Here is a 16,839-nt window from a genome sequence, read left to right on the forward strand (position 1 = left end):
AAGCTTAAGGGTAGTAACTAACAGAAGGTTGATCTGTAATCATTAATTTAAAAGAAGTTTGACATTTACAGAGTGATTTTGGTAGTACTGACACATCCTGTTTGTTCAGCACGTAAAAACAGTAGCTATTATTAAAGTATTTTAATAAATTGATTTACTTTTTTCTCTTCTTTCCTCAGTACTTGACAAGGAGGCGCAGGCCCTACAAGCGCTCTTGAGCACCATCAATAAACCAGAGGTTGGTGTTTGCTTCTTTCTTCTTCTTCTTTTTTTTTTTTAAATCTAATTAATGCAGTTTGCATGATTTTATGTGATTCCGTTAACAAAAAATGAAACTGTAATGATGCTACTATGTTGCATCATTAAACATTCTATTAACAACCTCAATGAATTATTACTTAGCATCTTACTAATGGAGTCAGACCTGCTGACTACCATCCATGTGGGGACTTTTATTCCCAATTGTGCCGCAGCATTTATACAAGTACTGAAAGGTTTGGATTTGCTCTGGGTTAAATACATTTTTCCCCTGGCTCTCACATAGTTAGATTATATACATGAGAAAGCCATTTGTTTTGCACCAAAATACATGATTAAATGTTATAGTTGCAAAATTATCTGACTGAAATATTCATACTAGATACTTTTTTTTTTTTAATCCTTTGAAATTGCTATTTTAAAATGGTGTTGGGTTCTCAGCTGCCCAGCAGCTTTGTAGATAAATGAAGACGAGAATGGCTGTTCAATAGCAGCTGGGTCAGAATTAGTAGAACTGCAAATAGAATTTGCTTGACCTTATAAGATAAGATTTGTCACCGTTGGTACCGTCTGAGCTCCTTGTAAAAGTAGCAAAAACAACTCGGTTGGAAATATAATAGATAAAGTTAACAGAATACTGGGGAAGTTCAGCTCTTTGCTGCCATACTGGTCCGTTACTCAACAGAGAGTCAAACTGCGGGAAGGAAAAGGACTAAGGTGGGCCTGCAGGGCAGAGGGGAGGAGGTACAGACTTGACCTGATTGAGTTCTTCCACATATGAATCCCCCCCCCTGCAGAGTAGCTCAACCTATTTTTAAATCTTCTCCAAACAGAATGGAAAAAAAATATCTTAGGGTTGCACAGCACATCCCTGCCAGAAGCTGAAAACCTTTTTCCCAATGCACTGTCAGTTTGCATATTTTGATCCCACACTCTTTTCCACTACCAAGCAATATGTTGGTTTTGGAAAATGCAAGAATAAGAAATGCTTATGTTTTTAAGACTTCTAAGCATGGCTGTTTACCAGCCATAACCAGTTTTGGTTCTGAGTTTTAAGGGTTGTAGGAAATTATTAATTTGACAGTATTTTAAGAGTCTGCAGATACTCTGAAGAAGGAATAACTTGATACTCATCCAATGTACTTTCTTGTGATAGGTGTCAGACATCGAGGCCAGAGGAGCAACAGTGAGCTGGAGTGCGCCCACCAAGCCAGAAAGTGAGAATGACAGCAAGGAGGATGACCCCAGCTTCTCAGAGCCTCTCTGCTATGATGTCTCCATCTCAATTAGTGGTAAAGATGGGAAGTATCAGAGCATGCACTGGTGAGTATAAGAAACATCCACAAGTTTTAACATCAGTTGTCATGACAAATTAAGCATAGACTATGTCCTTATCAAACTCAAAATGTGTTTTTTTTTTTTTTCATTTTCCTTTAATGCAGTGGGGAAGAACTAAGTGCAACTTTAGAACTCCTTCGGCCAGCAACAGACTATCATGTCAGGTTGGTGCAACACTCCACCACCTCTTATTTCAAATCCAGATTTAGTACTCCTAGTAATAATGTATAAACATGTTTTTTTTTGTTTGTTTGTGTCATGCCCCCTCCCAGGGTCCAGGCGATGTGTAGCGGTTTACAGGGAAACCCATCAGAAGCTGTGAGCTTCACCACTTTAAGCTGTGAGCCAGATCCTCCCAATCCTCCCAAGAAGATCAGTGGGACCAAGAATTCTCTTTTACTTCAGTGGAAGGTAAAAGAAAAGACTGCCTGATGAAGCCACAGTTTTAAAGCTGGACATTAAGAAGCAGCAAGAATGTATGATATAAAAAAGATTACTAAATATTGAAACTACGATTTCTTTTGTGTTCAGGAATGATAGTAGGTGATAGTAATAAACGATGCACACATATTTGCCCCTTGAGGCGGAATAATGACGAAGAGTTAAGATCCCTGCACTTTCTATGATTACCTGATAATTATAATTACCTTCCCTTCACATTTGTTACCATGCCCCCATCAGTGTTGTACCACTTCTGTGTTTTCATTCAAACTGTTCTATGGTGAGGATTAATGCTAGTGGTTGCACAGACTACTAGTTAGTTGAAATATTAAAAACCTTTTTTTGTTTGCTTTTTTTTTTTTTTTTTTTTATCTATAGGCTCCATGTGACAATGGTTCCAAAATTCAAAACTACATACTCCAGTGGGATGAGGTAATTTTTTTTTTTTTTTTATCTCTAAAGAATTGATATTTGTGTTCAACTAGTATTCCAGTTTCTTAAGTGAAACACTTTGTTCATTAAAGGGGAAGGGCACTGGTGTTTATGAACAGTGCTACTATGGACCTCAGAAGCAGTACAAAGTGACCAAGCTTTCTCCAGCTTCACGATACTCTTTCCGCCTTGCAGCCAAAAATGACATGGGTACAAGGTAGGTGCATTAACGTCCTATTATCTCCTGAATGGCACCCTCCCTGTTGTCCGTTATTATATTGCTGTTTCTTCCATCCACTGTCTTCATCCATGTGTGTCTCTCACTGTGTTTCTTCTGTCTCTCTCTCCCATTCTTTCCCATCCACCATCTCTCTCTGCCCTCCCCAGCGAGTTCAGTGAAGTGGTGGACCTGTTCACCTCATGCAGTGTGCCATTGCCACCCTTCCCTCCAGAGCTGGAGATGGCGGGGGTGACCTGGCTGTGTCTGAAGTGGCAGAGGCCTGCTAGCTCTCCAAAGGAGGATGACATCTTTTATATTTTGGAAATGGAGGAGGAAGGCTCGGTATGTCTCCTGCGTAAACCTAAAATCATCTGATCATGTGAGATTGTAGCTCATGTATGAAACAGCAGTATATGCAGACACTGTTTTCTGTAAAATATGTTTTTCCCATCCACGTGAAGTGCCTCCCGTTAATGCATACAGGCTTATCTTAGACTGTTGTGTTTCCAGTTGTGTTGCCATCTTGAGTTTGTGAAAGAGTATAAAATATGTACATTTTCCACATTTTGTTGTGCTTAGACTTACCTTAATTCTTTGTCCATTGTGTCCTACTTCCGTTGGTGTTCCTAAGATTCGTTCTGTGCCTAATTGAAATAAATTAATATTAAACAGATGTAACAGTTTGTATTAGGTCTCACAGTTGATGATGTCAGAGTTGGAAAACTAAGCAGTGAGGTCAAAAAAACATGCCCATAGACTTGCAAGAAAGGGTTGACTCAATCCATGGATGAAGGAAAGGATACAAGAACATTTAAACAGTGTTAAGTACTCGAGAGTAGATGGTCTCCATTGAAGGTGGTTTCTCGTGCCTTTTAAAAATAATGGTAAATCCATCCTTAATCCTTAATCACAAGAGTCACAGCTACCGGTTAAAGGTTTAAAGAAAAATTGGAGCAAGAGGGCTTGGTAAGACAGGTAACACAGAAGCCAATTGATTTTTTTTTTCTTTTTTTTTTCTAGGTTAAAAAGTTGACATATTTGTAGCTTTGTTGCTTTTGCCCCTCAAAACGTAGTAGGTGGCGTGAACCAGACGAAAGCTTCCGTAATCCCTGCAGCTATTGCTCCTGCAGACCACTTTGCTTTCTGTGCTACAGTGGTTGTCTTGAAAGCCATTGCTCACCTGGTTGTTTTCCTCCTCCCTTTGTCATTTGTCTTTGTCTCAGGGATATGGCTTCCAGACAAGCTACAACGGTGACGAACTCTCTTTCACCATTAGGAATCTCCACAGGAGCACCAAGTACAAGTTTAGGGTAAGGGAGCCCAAAGACTGACGTTGGTCCTTTTGGTTGTACTTTAATTTGAAATAAATGAAATCATATCTTTTAAATGAAAATATTAAAAGAATGCAGATCATAAATGTAGAACTTCTGAAATTTATGCTCAGGGATGCAGTGAAGCATTCCTGTCCAACTTTTTGGAAAAATGTTGAGGTTAACAAATTCTGAATGAGCATGTATTTATTTGTTTATTTATTTTTAAAGCTTCAATATTTGATATGTTGGCTTGGGAATTATTTGCTGCTTATTATTATTATTATTATTATTATTATTATTATTATTATTAATATCAAGTGTCCCAATGATTTTTGAAAACAAGGTTGTGGAGTGTGTATGGAGAGGAACAGCTTTTAGGCGGGGAAGTTGCTGAGTTCAATGTTGACCCTGTGAGTCATCTGTTTTGCAAGATTCTGCTAGCAAAGCGGTGGGCAGCTGACAACATCAACAGGAAGAGCCAATGAGAACCTAGTTGTGCAAAGTGTTTGAGCTACACAAGTTTTTTGGGCCGGCAGTAATGTTAGAACCTTTGGACAAATAGTTGCCTGTGTCTTCTTCCCTATATATTTTTCTCTTTCACACATTCCCAGATTCCCAGTCTTTCCCATTCTCCCCAACATTATTAGTCTCCTATTTAATTTTTGAATGTTTACTAAAGAGTTTTGAGCTCAGAAAATGGGCAAAGATTAATAATTGGTTGAATTTAAACTGAAGATGTGACGCCTGCTTGAGATGTATGATCCATATCTTTATATAAAATAGTGTGTGTTCAATAAATCTGTAATATTCGTTTTTCTAAATATTTGTAGCGTGTTAGACGTCTTAAATGAGTTTTGTCTAAAACACAGTTCCATATCCTGTAAACGTTGTTTTAGTATTGATTACAGCAATTTGTAAATGCTGTTTAGCCTTGTTTGAGCAGGCCTGAAAGATATAGAGCCCACTTTTAAGAGGTTTACTGTGCCCTGTTAAACTAAACATTTCTCAGAGATGGCATCACCTCAGCTGTGACGTTAGTGAGTTCTTAGCTCGAATCCATCTTTAAAAATATCATTTTTGCCCAGCATTTTCACCGCAGACATCCAGACGTTCAGACATATAAACACCTTCCCAATTTCCCCAAAGCATCTTTGTGGTTGTTTCTACTACACTGGTTGTCCTCAGAAGGAAGTGGTGGGTTTCTGGTTTTGGTGCTAGAGGCAGCAGTGCTGATTGCCAAAACATATAGAAGACATTCTTTTAATTCAGGTGAACTGCTTTTGTGGTATTTCCTTTAAAAAAAAAAAAAAAAAGGGAAAAAAGAAAAAGTTGATTACATAAGTTCCTCCATAAGACTGTATTTAACAAGTGTGTCATATTCAGTTTAGCTAAGTAGCTGTACTCCTAAACTGCATTTGCACTAGATCACAGGTGTTCAGTGTGTCTCCCCTCTCATAATAACTGTTATTTTCCTGCAGCAATTGACAGTAACAGGTGCTATTTTTCTGCCCTGTGTTTCAAGAGCAAGAAATCCAAATTAATTAATAGACTGGTAATAGAATTTATAAGCTTTACTCACATGGCCATACAAATCCACACCACAGCATTGCAAAGCATGAAACTGTCAGAAAAGTATCACATAAACAAGCCGTCATATGGCTAAATGATAGAAATATTCATTAGCCATCTCAAGAAATCCTCAATTCCTCATTTCCAATTTTCCAGCTGCACATTGCGAAGGCAGGCTATGCACTGTGCAGGTTTGTTTGGTACAATTCGTGGATGAACGCTGCTCAGCGTGCTCACAGAGATTTCAATATTATAGCAGAAGCGGCAGAGAAATGCAAATCCCAATAAAGCTTATTGTCTCGTTTCATGATTGCCTTTTGAATTGAGAAGAATAAAACCTGTTTAGACACCACAAGCTCTGCAGAGTCATCTCTCTCATAATGTGCTATTTGCCTGAGGCCATTTTAGTTGCAGGCATACTGTTTACTTTGTCTCATGGATCTGGTTGGTGGTTATTATCAGGGAAAATAATGATCTTTATACACTTGGCCTCATTTACTACCTAGAGGGGAAAAAAGGATTAATTTCCTGATAGGGGTTTATTATTTATTTATTTCTGCATTTCTGCACCTCCTCCAGGTGGCGGCATACAACTCAGAGGGCAAGAGCAACCCTAGCCAGGTGGTCGAGTTCATCACAAAACCAGATATACCTGGCTGTCCCTTCAAGCCTGTCATCAGAGGAAGAGTCCTGCCCAACAGCTTCAAAATGGCCTGGGGTAAGTTTTCTTCTAGTTGCCCTTTTGACTTATTAAAACCTTTCACTCTTCATGTAGTTGACAGCCTGGCAAGTCCAGTTTGCAAGTTCATTTTTCTGACTGAGCTCTGCCTGGACCTATGTGACGGATGACATCCCAGGCTGTCTGTACTATAGATGATTGACAATTCTCTTCTCTTCAGACATAAGCATGAATCCTTCATACGCACACCTCACTGGACAAACACATCCATCACCGCTGTACGTGTCTGTGCTTCCAGATTTCAAAATGCCATTTAAAAAACATGTCTGCAGTTATGAAGATATTTTCAAATGTTTCTGTGCACTAAAATGAGTTTCAGAAGAAAAAACAAGGCAACATCCTTGGCCAATCATGCTTTAACTGAGATTATTCTAATGCCGAAATCAGAAATCAAATTTTGTAGATTCATAGCACACTTTTAAAATGAATTAATATATTTCAGGTGGATAAGTAGTCAACCCTTTTGGGGACATAATGATTTATATAGAAAAATAATTATTTTAAATATGTGCTTGTGTTAAAATTTAGAACCCCCTAAAGATGATGGTGGCTCAGAAATCACTAAGTATGTTGTGGAGCTTTCTGAAGGCACAAGTGGTAAGTTCCTCATGGTGACAGTAATAATTTACAAATTTAATAATATATGATTTCATTTATTGAAATAATTTTAATGTAATTAAAATGGTCTGTGCGTGCGTGTGTGTTTTTTGTTATGTTTTTTCCGCTTAGGCTCACCGTGGGGGCAGGTGTACTCGGGGCCAGCTCTGGAACATGTGTGTGAGGGCTTGAAGCCCGGCTGCTCCTACCAGACGCGAGTTTACTGCATGAGCGAGGGGGGGCAGAGCCCGGTGAGTCATTCAACGTCAGTACACGTGTGCACATGGTTGCGCACATAGCCTTGTGTTTCACCACAGGAATTCAGAGTTTGATGCATCAGTTACATATTTATTTGATTGCAGGGAGAAAAGGGAGGGTAAGATATGGCTGTGGTTTTTTGGGCGTTTTTTTGTTTTGTTATGCTTTTTTTGTTTTTTAAATGATTTGCATACACGTGGACTGAGATTACTGTTAGAAACATTAGAAAATGTAACAGACACTTATTTATCTTATAAAAACTTTCAGAATCACACTAGGTGTTAGCCCCTTTTCCTGTTGTTGTTGTCATTATTATTATTATTTTGGTTATGAGTGATGCATTTCTGAGCTGTTATTCAAAGTGTTGTGAGTAAGCAGACAGTGATGATTTCATTAATTTGACACAAATGATTCTAGATATGCAATCTATTTATGGCAAGTTTTAATAGGAAATTGTCATTCAGTCAGTTGCTTATGTTGGATATTAGACTATGCTTCCTGGTGTGTAAGTACAAGACAAAGCCTGCTAATCGATTAACCCTCCCTGCATGTGTCAGAGAATGTTTTTCTTAATTAGTTCAGTTCACAGACGCTCTTCATTAATTTCTTCATCAGCTGTTTGTGCATGCATTTATTCAAGATGGAGCTGGTAAAGAAACATGAGTCATGGTGGCGAATTCCTGCTTTTTGGTGCAGCGCAATGTGACATAACACTCACATGGGCTTTTTTTTTTCCCTTTGTCACAGAAGTTGAGTGTATAATTCACTTGTGAGGCAGTATGTCTAACTTTACCCATAAAGACAGCGTATTTTTCTGTATGCTCGTGTCCTTTGATCGATGCATTCACATTCGTCTCCTCTCCGGACTGCTGTAGCCTGAGTCGGTCTGATAAGCCGGTGAAAATGACAATCTGTGTCCTGTGTGTTTTGTAAGAGGAGAGAGTAAAGAGTGTGAAATTGTTATTTTCTGTGGGTCTTAATTGGTGTGTTGTCTTTACTTGCAAGCTGTCAGAGACCCTGCAGGTCCAGACTCCCGCAGTGCCCCCGGGGCAATGCCAGCCCCCTCGGTTGGTGGGCAAGCCCAAAGCCAGGGAGGTGCAACTGCGCTGGGGTGAGTCATTCCTCTCCAACTTAGATCTGTGTGGGATGCATCTCTGGCTTCTGTTGATGCATTTATTTGTCTTGTGAACAAACCTCAAAGCACTAATTTTTGATTGTACAGTTACTATTATTTTGCTGTTTGTGCATTTTAGCTTTGTTTATACACTGTTATTTTTCTTGGACAGTGCTTCTTTTTTTCTCCCAAAGTGTATTGATCTTTATAAATACTTGTTTGTACAAATTTCCTAGGTGTCCCTCAGGTAGACGGAGGAAGCCCGGTTTCTTGCTACAGTATAGAAATGAGCGGGCCACAGTCTGAGGAAAGCAAAGAGGTTTACCAGGGTCCAGAGCTGGACTGTTCTGTAGGAGGGTTAATGCCTGGCAAAACCTATAGTTTCCGGCTCAAGGCAGCAAACAAGGCTGGGGTGAGAGACTAATAATACTGAATAACACTGTAAGGGATTTAATTATTTTTTCCCAGTGTGCTTTGAACAGTCTCAATAAATACATTTTAAAAGTGTAATTTGGAAATTTCTGGTTGTATAAACTAGTTCTGTTCTTTTCATGTGAAAAGTTTGGCCCTCTTTCGGAGCGCTTTGAGGTTACGACTGGCCCCGGGGCCCCTGAGCAGTGCAAAGCTCCCTCCACCACATGCAAGTCCTCCAGCTGTGTTGTTGTGAGCTGGGAGGTAAGACTGGCTGCCCCAAGTAATGTGTTCAAAATTGAGTGTTGTATGCATCATACTCATTCATTTCTTGTTTGGGATCTAGGCCCCTCCTTGTAATGGAGCTCCGGTGACAGAGTTTCGTCTGGAGTGGGGAGCAGCTGAGGGTAGCATGCAGATTTGTTATAGTGGACCAGGCCTCAGTCATGAAATGAAAGGCCTACTGCCTGCAACCAACTACTTCTGCCGGGTGCAAGTGAGTGCTTCATTATTTCCGATTTTATTTCTCGATTTCTAGCCCCCCCCCCCTTTTTTTTTTTTTTCCTTCAGTCTTCACCATGGTTAAAATAAAAGTCTAAAGCAGAATTATACATCATCTTTCACTATATAAAGACTATTATGCTATCTTATGACCTTATTTAAGTGTGATATATTCTCTGAGAATCTCATAATAATCCGAAGGACTCCCAGTAAAATGAATAATTTTAACTTTAATTTAATTTGAGAACATAAAGCTGACTAGGCCAGCACAGTAGGAAATATCTGAAACAGTTCTGCATCAGTTCCCTTATCCTTTGAGACACCACTTTCTGCCGGAGTGGAATAGTTCTTTTCAGTTTTTTTTTTTTTTTGTTTGTTTTTTTGTGGGTTTTTTTTTAATGTCAGTACTTGTAATAATTTCTGCAGCGTTACTAAATGTCATCATTTGAGGTTTTCTCCAATTTTGTGGATGTTATCATTTGGATAGTTGTTTGGTGCATTTAATTTTTAGCATATTCTTGACTGAAGAGTAAAATTGTTTACGTTTACATTGGAACTCCATCTTGTGGTCAAACGTTAATGCTGCACAGGTGTTCTTCCACACCACAAGTGGTACTTGATATCAACTTCTTGGGCGCACTCTTGTTTCTTGTTAATAGGCTGTGAACGTGGCTGGTGTGGGTCCCTTCAGCGAGGCAGTGTTTTGCCTGACGCCCTGCACTGTGCCTGCTGCTGTCAGCAACATATACGTGCTCAAAGAGTCTGAGCTGCGAAGTTACGATACTCCAGTGGATGCGGATGAAGATGAGGAAGAGGAGGAGAGTGAGTCCCGGCCACAGCCGGTCTACTCTCCGTCCACCTGCCTGGGTATTTGCTGGGACCCTCCATGCGATCACGGCTCTGAGATCAATTCCTACCTGATTGACATTGGAGAGCGACAACCTATTGTTGTTGGTCCGGTCACCAAACACGTCATCCAAAATCTACAGCCTGACACCAGCTACAGGTTGGTGCAAGTTTTAAAGGTAGCATCGTAGTTATGCTACACCACTAAGAACTTTCCAGATGTAAGGCAGAAAGAGCAGTTTTTAAATTATGTCTCTGTGCTCATGCGGAATAACATGTGATACAAATTGGACACGCCATGCTTTTAGATTCACTTGGTCTGTGATGCTTTGTTCCAAAAGATGTCAAAGGGGACAACTTGGGCAGATGTAATTGGTTACATCTGTAAACCTTGTCTATTGTGAAGAGGGCTGGCAACTGTTTAGAAAGCAGTTGGGTTCCAGACGAGACATCAAACATTTTTTTGTTGGCTGGATATTTGAATGTGTTTTATTATTCTAAACGAGACAGAAATACTGACAGAGTTCATGGATTAACATTTTAAGAGGGACTGAGATGAATGAATTTGTTGTCAACTTTTAGTGAATTTGTACAGAAAATGTAAAATCAAGGACATAAAGGTCCTCTGGTTGTCACTGCAGTGTTTTACTATACCTTTCCAGCTCTCTGGTGTCATGTCGTCTTCTTCTTCTTCTTCTTCTTCTTCTTCAGGATTCGAATCCAAGCCCTTAATAGCCTGGGAGCAGGCCCCTTTAGTCACACCTTTAAGCTGAAGACAAAGCCCCTGCCCCCACAGCCCCCCCGCTTGGAGTGCACCGCCTTCAGCCACCAGACCCTCAGGCTCAAGTGGGGTGACGGCCCAGCCAAAGCCACCTCAGATGCCCTTCAGTATCAGCTGCACATGGGGGACAAGAATGGCAGGTTAGTCGGTCATTATTCAGGTGGGAGAAAGCGATCTGACAAGAGATAAACCAATAAGAAGGGAGACTGGAGTTTGAGCAAAAGCTGCAGATAACTGTATTCAGGAGGGCGGGGTGATTGAAAATAAAGCAGCAGACAAATTGCGTTGGAAGCTGAAGGAGACAGGAACTGATGATATGCCTTTTGCCACTCTGTAGTTTCAGATAGAGAAGTCACTCATGCCATTTGCTTTTTCTAATATTTATCCTTTGCTCATTAAATCCTTTCTCTTTTTCCATGTTCCTGTCATTGCAGATTTATATCCTTGTATAAAGGACCATGCCACACACACAAAGTCCAGAGGCTTAATGAGTCTACCTCTTACACGTTCCGCATCCAGGCCTTTAATGAGGCGGGCGAAGGGCCCTTCTCCAATGTTTACACATTCACTACCCCACGTTCTCCTCCAGCTCCTCTGAAAGGTACAGTGCCACATTTTTTTCTTTCTGTCCTAAGCATTAAACAGTTCCTACTATCTTTACAGACACTGCTTGACACTGTGTGCTCATCCTTTAACCTGAGGTGACCCAAACTTGACTTGCATTTGAGTTAGACCAAACTGCCAGAGATCCACTCGCCTGCTCTCATCAAAAGTCGTGTAGATCAGCTCTGTGGTCTGGTCTCTGCCAGCCTCTGCAGAGCCTCTTTTGATCCTACGCGTTGAAGTCAGTAATGAGGATGTAGGCTTTATTCTCAGTGCGGCACCTCTTTTGAATCAAGCAGTCATGTGCCAGATTGTCAGTGTTACTCAACACTGCTGGTCTCCCCACACAGTGAAGTGGACTCTCAAATATAGACAGTTTGAATTTAGACAAGCCATTTCAGCATTGAGTTTAACGTCTGATATCACAAAGGCACAAAAGACTAAAATGCTACTTGCCGCTCCATCTCTTCACGCATTACCAGGCCACTTTCAACCAGTCCAGTACAACCACGTATTTTTTTATTGTTTTTGCTCAAATTGCCACCTACCTAAGGAACAGCGTGACTCACAGTTAGGTACTCTGCTAATGGGGGAACAATCACATTAAGTTCTCTAAAATGCACTTTTTTTTTTTATCCATCGGCTTGAGTCACTGTTCATATAAAAGCAAGTACTCTTGTATTAAAGCTAGGAGTGTCTGAAGAAGTTCCATTTTCAGAAATCCCCCAAAGCTCGCATTCAAAGTGGGAGTTTACTTCATGTTTGAAAAGTGTTTGGGAACTTTGATGTCTCTTACTATTTTGTCAACAAAGCTACATCCCGTTATTTTGCAGAATATGCATTATGCGGGGTTCACTTCAAATGGTGTTTTGGTTACTTTAATCCAGAGAAGCCTTTTTACACATCTCCATTGCAGTAATGTACCACCCTTCAAAGGGAATCTAAGATAAATAGCAGTTCAGTTTACCTGTGTTTAAATGAAGCCATTTTAGCCTGGATATAACCACCGGTAGCGTTTTAGATGTTGAGTAGCCAGAATTGACCGTGTTTGGACCTGAGGGAGGACTTGGATCAGTTTGCAAAGCAGGCTACTGTTATAAACTGTGCTAATTGCAAACACACATGGCTGCTAACTAGTGTTAAGTAACACACTAATAAAATACCAGATTTTAATCTTCAAAACTCAAGTGCAATTTGTTGCAGACTTCTTGGACAGGCACACAGCAACACTGCATTTATTGATTATTGGTTAGATATTTCACTCACATTAAAGTTGCCATCAAGGGGAAACTGTGTCAGGCTCTAAACATGTATTTAAATGCTCTAAATCTGGCCATTTAACATGGGAGTCCATGTGGATTGACTGCAGTGTTTGATATTTTAGCACTGGCCTAATTTTTTTTGATGCAGAGGGTGTTGCATGTGTGTACCTTTCTAATGCTGTCAGTGATGTTTTGTTGTTTTTTTGTAGTTGGGTTTTTTGTGGGTTTTTTTTTTTACATTTCTATTAGTCTATTTTAAAGCAGTTAAATAAGTAGTCGCCTGTATTGCTTGTCTTCATCACAGCTCATTTTTTTCCCTCTTTCATTTCCAACTTCACCCTCCAGCCCCTAAAGTGGAGCGTCTGGATGATAACTCCTGCGAAGTCACGTGGGAGGCCCTGCCGCCTATGAAGGGGGACCCAGTAATCTACAGCTTGCAGTGTATGATAGGAAATTCAGATTTTAAACAGGTACAGATGTTGTCGTGTTAAGGTTTTGTACCCCTCCTTTGTGTTTTATGTCCTTCTGTGTTACCTTCATGTGACCCACCATTCATCACAGTGGCCTTTTTCTATGCAGAGTGGGATACAGATGGATCCCAGGGCCTTGATGCTTTTGCTGTGGCTTTGCAGCACTCTGTATTACTCACCGCTGGCTTTAAATTGCCCATTATGCAAAGGTCATTGATCCATGAGGTATACCAGGTGTCTAACCCCTGCCACCACATTCATCCCTCTCAATGGCCTGTGGCCATGTTAACATGAAATAATGGTCTCTGCAGGCTTATGCTAATCTCACCAAATCGTATATGGCAATTGAATCGGGACGCTGAAATATATGGCTACCATCCCCCTTTGTTTCCCTCTTTGTCAGTCTTGGTGGCTTGGATTCAAAGCCCATATTTAAGAAAGTAATTTTTGTATCACTGCTAGTTTGACATCCAGTATTTAAATAACACTGCTCATATCCTCCTCCTGTAATTTTGTGTGCAATTGTTTTTAATTTTGATTTTATGTGGTGGGCTTAATTAAAGTTTAGGCTTCAAATGAAACGTTTGTTCACTCATTAAAGAGAATCAAAGAAAGTGTCACTACGGCAACCAAGCAGATCAGGTTCACGAGGTCCTCTAAAAACTTGTGGGTGTGTCAGCTGGACAGACGGCTGAGGCAGATGGCTTTCCACGTCTTCCAAGGCGAAAAAACAGGACAAGTCTAATGAAAAGAATCAAAAATACTCTGTCAACTGGAAAAATAATAAAAGTTAAAAGAGATACAAGTGTATTTTCATTATTTCTGTCACTGAAGTTACTCAGAAGCAGTAAGAAAGATGAATTTTCATCTTCATTGTTCAGTACAGCTTCTTGCTTCATGTTTTCTATAATTTTATATACTATTTTTAATCTCTTCCTCTCTCCTGTTCTCAGGCTTACAAAGGCTCTGCCACAACCTTCCATGTTCAGAACCTGCAGCCCAACAGTGACTATCGTTTCCGAGTATGTGCTATCAGGCAGTGCCAGGACGCCCCGGAGCTGAGCGGTCCCTACAGCCCCACGGTGACCCTCTCCTCCCAGCGGAATGATGCGGCGCTGGCCAGCAGCGCGGTCAGCTCAGGATCCAGGATCGGCACAGAGTCCACCCGAGCCAGACAGAGCCTGAGCGACGAGCAGTGCGCTTTCCTCATCCTCATGGTTTTTGCCGTCATCGCCATCCTCATCGCTTTTGTCATCCAATATTTTGTCATTAAATGAGCAGTCTGCACCCCCCAGCTTCAGGGTTATAGCTTTACTCTTCCCTGCCCCTCTGTCTCTCTGTTGTTTTGTATTCTTTATTTTGTACTTACTATTCTCCAGTTTCAACGGAGTAATTGCATTAGCCGAACTGGGGCGCAGCAGGAGGATGGGCGGGTGAGTGGGCGCTAAATGGAAGTTATAAATTGAGGATGTAACGTCTCATTTGGCACCTGTGATACCTTCCTGACTCTCCTTCCTCTGTCTCCCCGCTCCAAGGTTGTGGTATCTGTTGAGTCCAAATGCCTAATCCATCACGATTAGCTTCCTGTGCAAAAGGAACTCAGAAAGCATAGGGATAGGGTTTGCTTTGGGGAAGGGCTGGGGAGAAGTGGCGAATATATATAAAAATGTATAGAAATAGTCATTTATATTTCCATTTAAGTGTCCAGTAAGAAACAGTTTTTTGATAGATGTGTTCCAAAAATAGTCTGTAGGTGTAAACCTATGTGCTATTTGATCCTGGGACCTGGTGGGCCAGTGTTTGCACAGTGAGGTGTGTCCAGATGTGTTTACTGTATGTAGTTAGTGCCACTGCAGTACACGGCTGGGAATGCCTCAGGGCCACACGAAGGGACGTGATTCCCCATGCTGGAGTTTGTTCGAGAAGTCTAGGGAAAGAAGAATCTGAAGAGTTAACCTTGTTCACATTAGTAGGACGTTCATTTAGCACTTTCCAACCTTTTTGATGTTTAAGAATGTTTAAGGATGCAAAAATGACTGGAGAAATGTTAGTATATTTTTGTACAGTGAAGATCTGTAAGTTTGAGGGGGAAAAAAATGCTCAGTATAAAGTTAGAAAACAAAAACCAAACTAACAGTGAATTCTAATTATTTTTACTATCATATAGTTATACTGTAGCTTGTTTTTACAATCATGCAGCTGCTTTACTCTGAGATATTGTTGTTCAGCACAAAAAATGTATGCTTTCTCGTATGTTCTGTTTTATTTCGTTCTCCCCGGTAATTGATTTTGCACCTTAGTGAAAGAAAACCTAGACTGACTGCGTCTTGGTCTTGTGATGCATTTTATAGAACACACTTTGAGATTGTGAAAGCCCTTCATGTGTTTTGGGTGTTTTTAAAAGTTGTTGAATCACATGACATGTCACTGAAACAGCTAATCAGCAAAAATGAAAAAAAAATAAATAAATAAATAAAAAAAGGATTTAAAAAAAGAAAACCAGAGGGAAAAATATCACAAGTTGTTTCAGAGGCCTTAATTGGAGAGGAAAAAAACTTTGGGAGATTTTTTTTTTTTTTCTTAATTTCTCTTCAGTTCCTATGGTTTTCTTTTAGTGTTAGAAAACACTACAATGTGTTTCATTTTACTTTTGCAAAATTCATTTGGTGTTTAGTAAACATGTATAATCATGAGAGAAATGGAAAGTAGTTGTATGTATTAAATTTATTTTGGTTTCTGTTTTTTCAAGTCATACATGTGTGAAGTATATTTTTTTATGATATTGAAGTAATATAAGTTAATACTCTCCAGAACATTAAAAGAAGAAAAAAATCCTGTCATGAATCATTGAAAGCTGAAACAAAATGTGTTATGTACTTCCTGTGAATCTAAATTTGCCTTTTCTCTGTGTGTTAAGTATTTCTAACAGGTTGCTAAGCTGAGTTTTCAGTGGTAATCTGGCTGTAGAGTCTAGTGATTGGTTTTGGGCAGATAACTGCTGTTGCAACTTTCAAAATGAAATGCAGGTACCTTGCAAAACATCCTGGATAATTACATGATTTGGTCCTTAAGACATTCTGCAAATGTCTCCTCTTTGTCATTTAAAAAAGAAGAAGAAAAAAGATTCAAAATTCCTATTTTTGATAGCAATTGCAAAGCGTGCCATTTTAACACCTCTTCACCCGGGGGCTTACTACCTTTGGCTGGGGAGATTAACAAAATGCTACAAAAATGAGTAAAATATGCACAAAACAGACCATTTTTATGTAATTTTAATGTTTGCAGTTACCTCATACACCGTACATTCCAAAATGAAAATTTGTTATACTATACATACTACCAGACATATCACTTTACAATGTTCGTTATGGGAAAAATGTATAATCATAGATATGTATCTAAAGTGTATCTGTATAGTCATGATATCTACAAAGGATCCATGCACAATAAAAGATTTATAATTCTTTGTCCTGCTTCAAGTTTGTACATGTGAGTGTTTGATTACCTATTTGTGCACAACATGACTTTGGCAGCACTTGTTTCTGAACGACTGGCTTGTGTTTGAGGGAGGGAAAGAGCACCTCAACACCCTTCTTTATATCTCCTGATGGTTATAAAAATTTGATCAGTAAAGAACTGCTGCTTCTCTGGTGGTAAGGGTGAAAATCTAAATTTCAATGCTGTTC

At 39.9% G+C, this 16,839-nt stretch overlaps 1 protein-coding gene across 4 annotated transcripts in view; it reads left to right on the top strand.

Moving 5' to 3' along the window:
* The window catches only part of fndc3a (fibronectin type III domain containing 3A), a 47,019-nt gene extending 30,400 nt beyond the window's left edge, over positions 1–16,619 (top strand). For all 4 annotated transcript variants that reach the window (XM_085244018.1, XM_085244015.1, XM_085244016.1 and 1 more), the window contains 20 exons: positions 180–238; positions 1,415–1,581; positions 1,701–1,760; positions 1,869–2,007; positions 2,416–2,469; positions 2,562–2,686; positions 2,857–3,031; positions 3,913–3,999; positions 6,151–6,289; positions 6,839–6,907; positions 7,040–7,158; positions 8,171–8,276; positions 8,516–8,691; positions 8,841–8,954; positions 9,037–9,186; positions 9,851–10,197; positions 10,749–10,958; positions 11,253–11,419; positions 13,029–13,153; positions 14,107–16,619. In XM_085244018.1, coding sequence (XP_085100144.1) covers positions 180–238; positions 1,415–1,581; positions 1,701–1,760; positions 1,869–2,007; positions 2,416–2,469; positions 2,562–2,686; positions 2,857–3,031; positions 3,913–3,999; positions 6,151–6,289; positions 6,839–6,907; positions 7,040–7,158; positions 8,171–8,276; positions 8,516–8,691; positions 8,841–8,954; positions 9,037–9,186; positions 9,851–10,197; positions 10,749–10,958; positions 11,253–11,419; positions 13,029–13,153; positions 14,107–14,430 — 2,912 coding nt within the window. In that variant the 3' untranslated portion in view covers positions 14,431–16,619. The remainder of the gene's footprint in view (positions 1–179; positions 239–1,414; positions 1,582–1,700; positions 1,761–1,868; positions 2,008–2,415; positions 2,470–2,561; positions 2,687–2,856; positions 3,032–3,912; positions 4,000–6,150; positions 6,290–6,838; positions 6,908–7,039; positions 7,159–8,170; positions 8,277–8,515; positions 8,692–8,840; positions 8,955–9,036; positions 9,187–9,850; positions 10,198–10,748; positions 10,959–11,252; positions 11,420–13,028; positions 13,154–14,106) is intronic.
* Positions 16,620–16,839: the final 220 nt, after the last annotated feature.

This window comes from Mchenga conophoros, linkage group LG14, assembly GCF_057382185.1.
Source record: "Mchenga conophoros isolate Kocher_MC1m ecotype Shallow Benthic linkage group LG14, M_conophoros_male_GT1.1, whole genome shotgun sequence".
NCBI classification, from domain to species: domain Eukaryota; kingdom Metazoa; phylum Chordata; class Actinopteri; order Cichliformes; family Cichlidae; genus Mchenga; species Mchenga conophoros.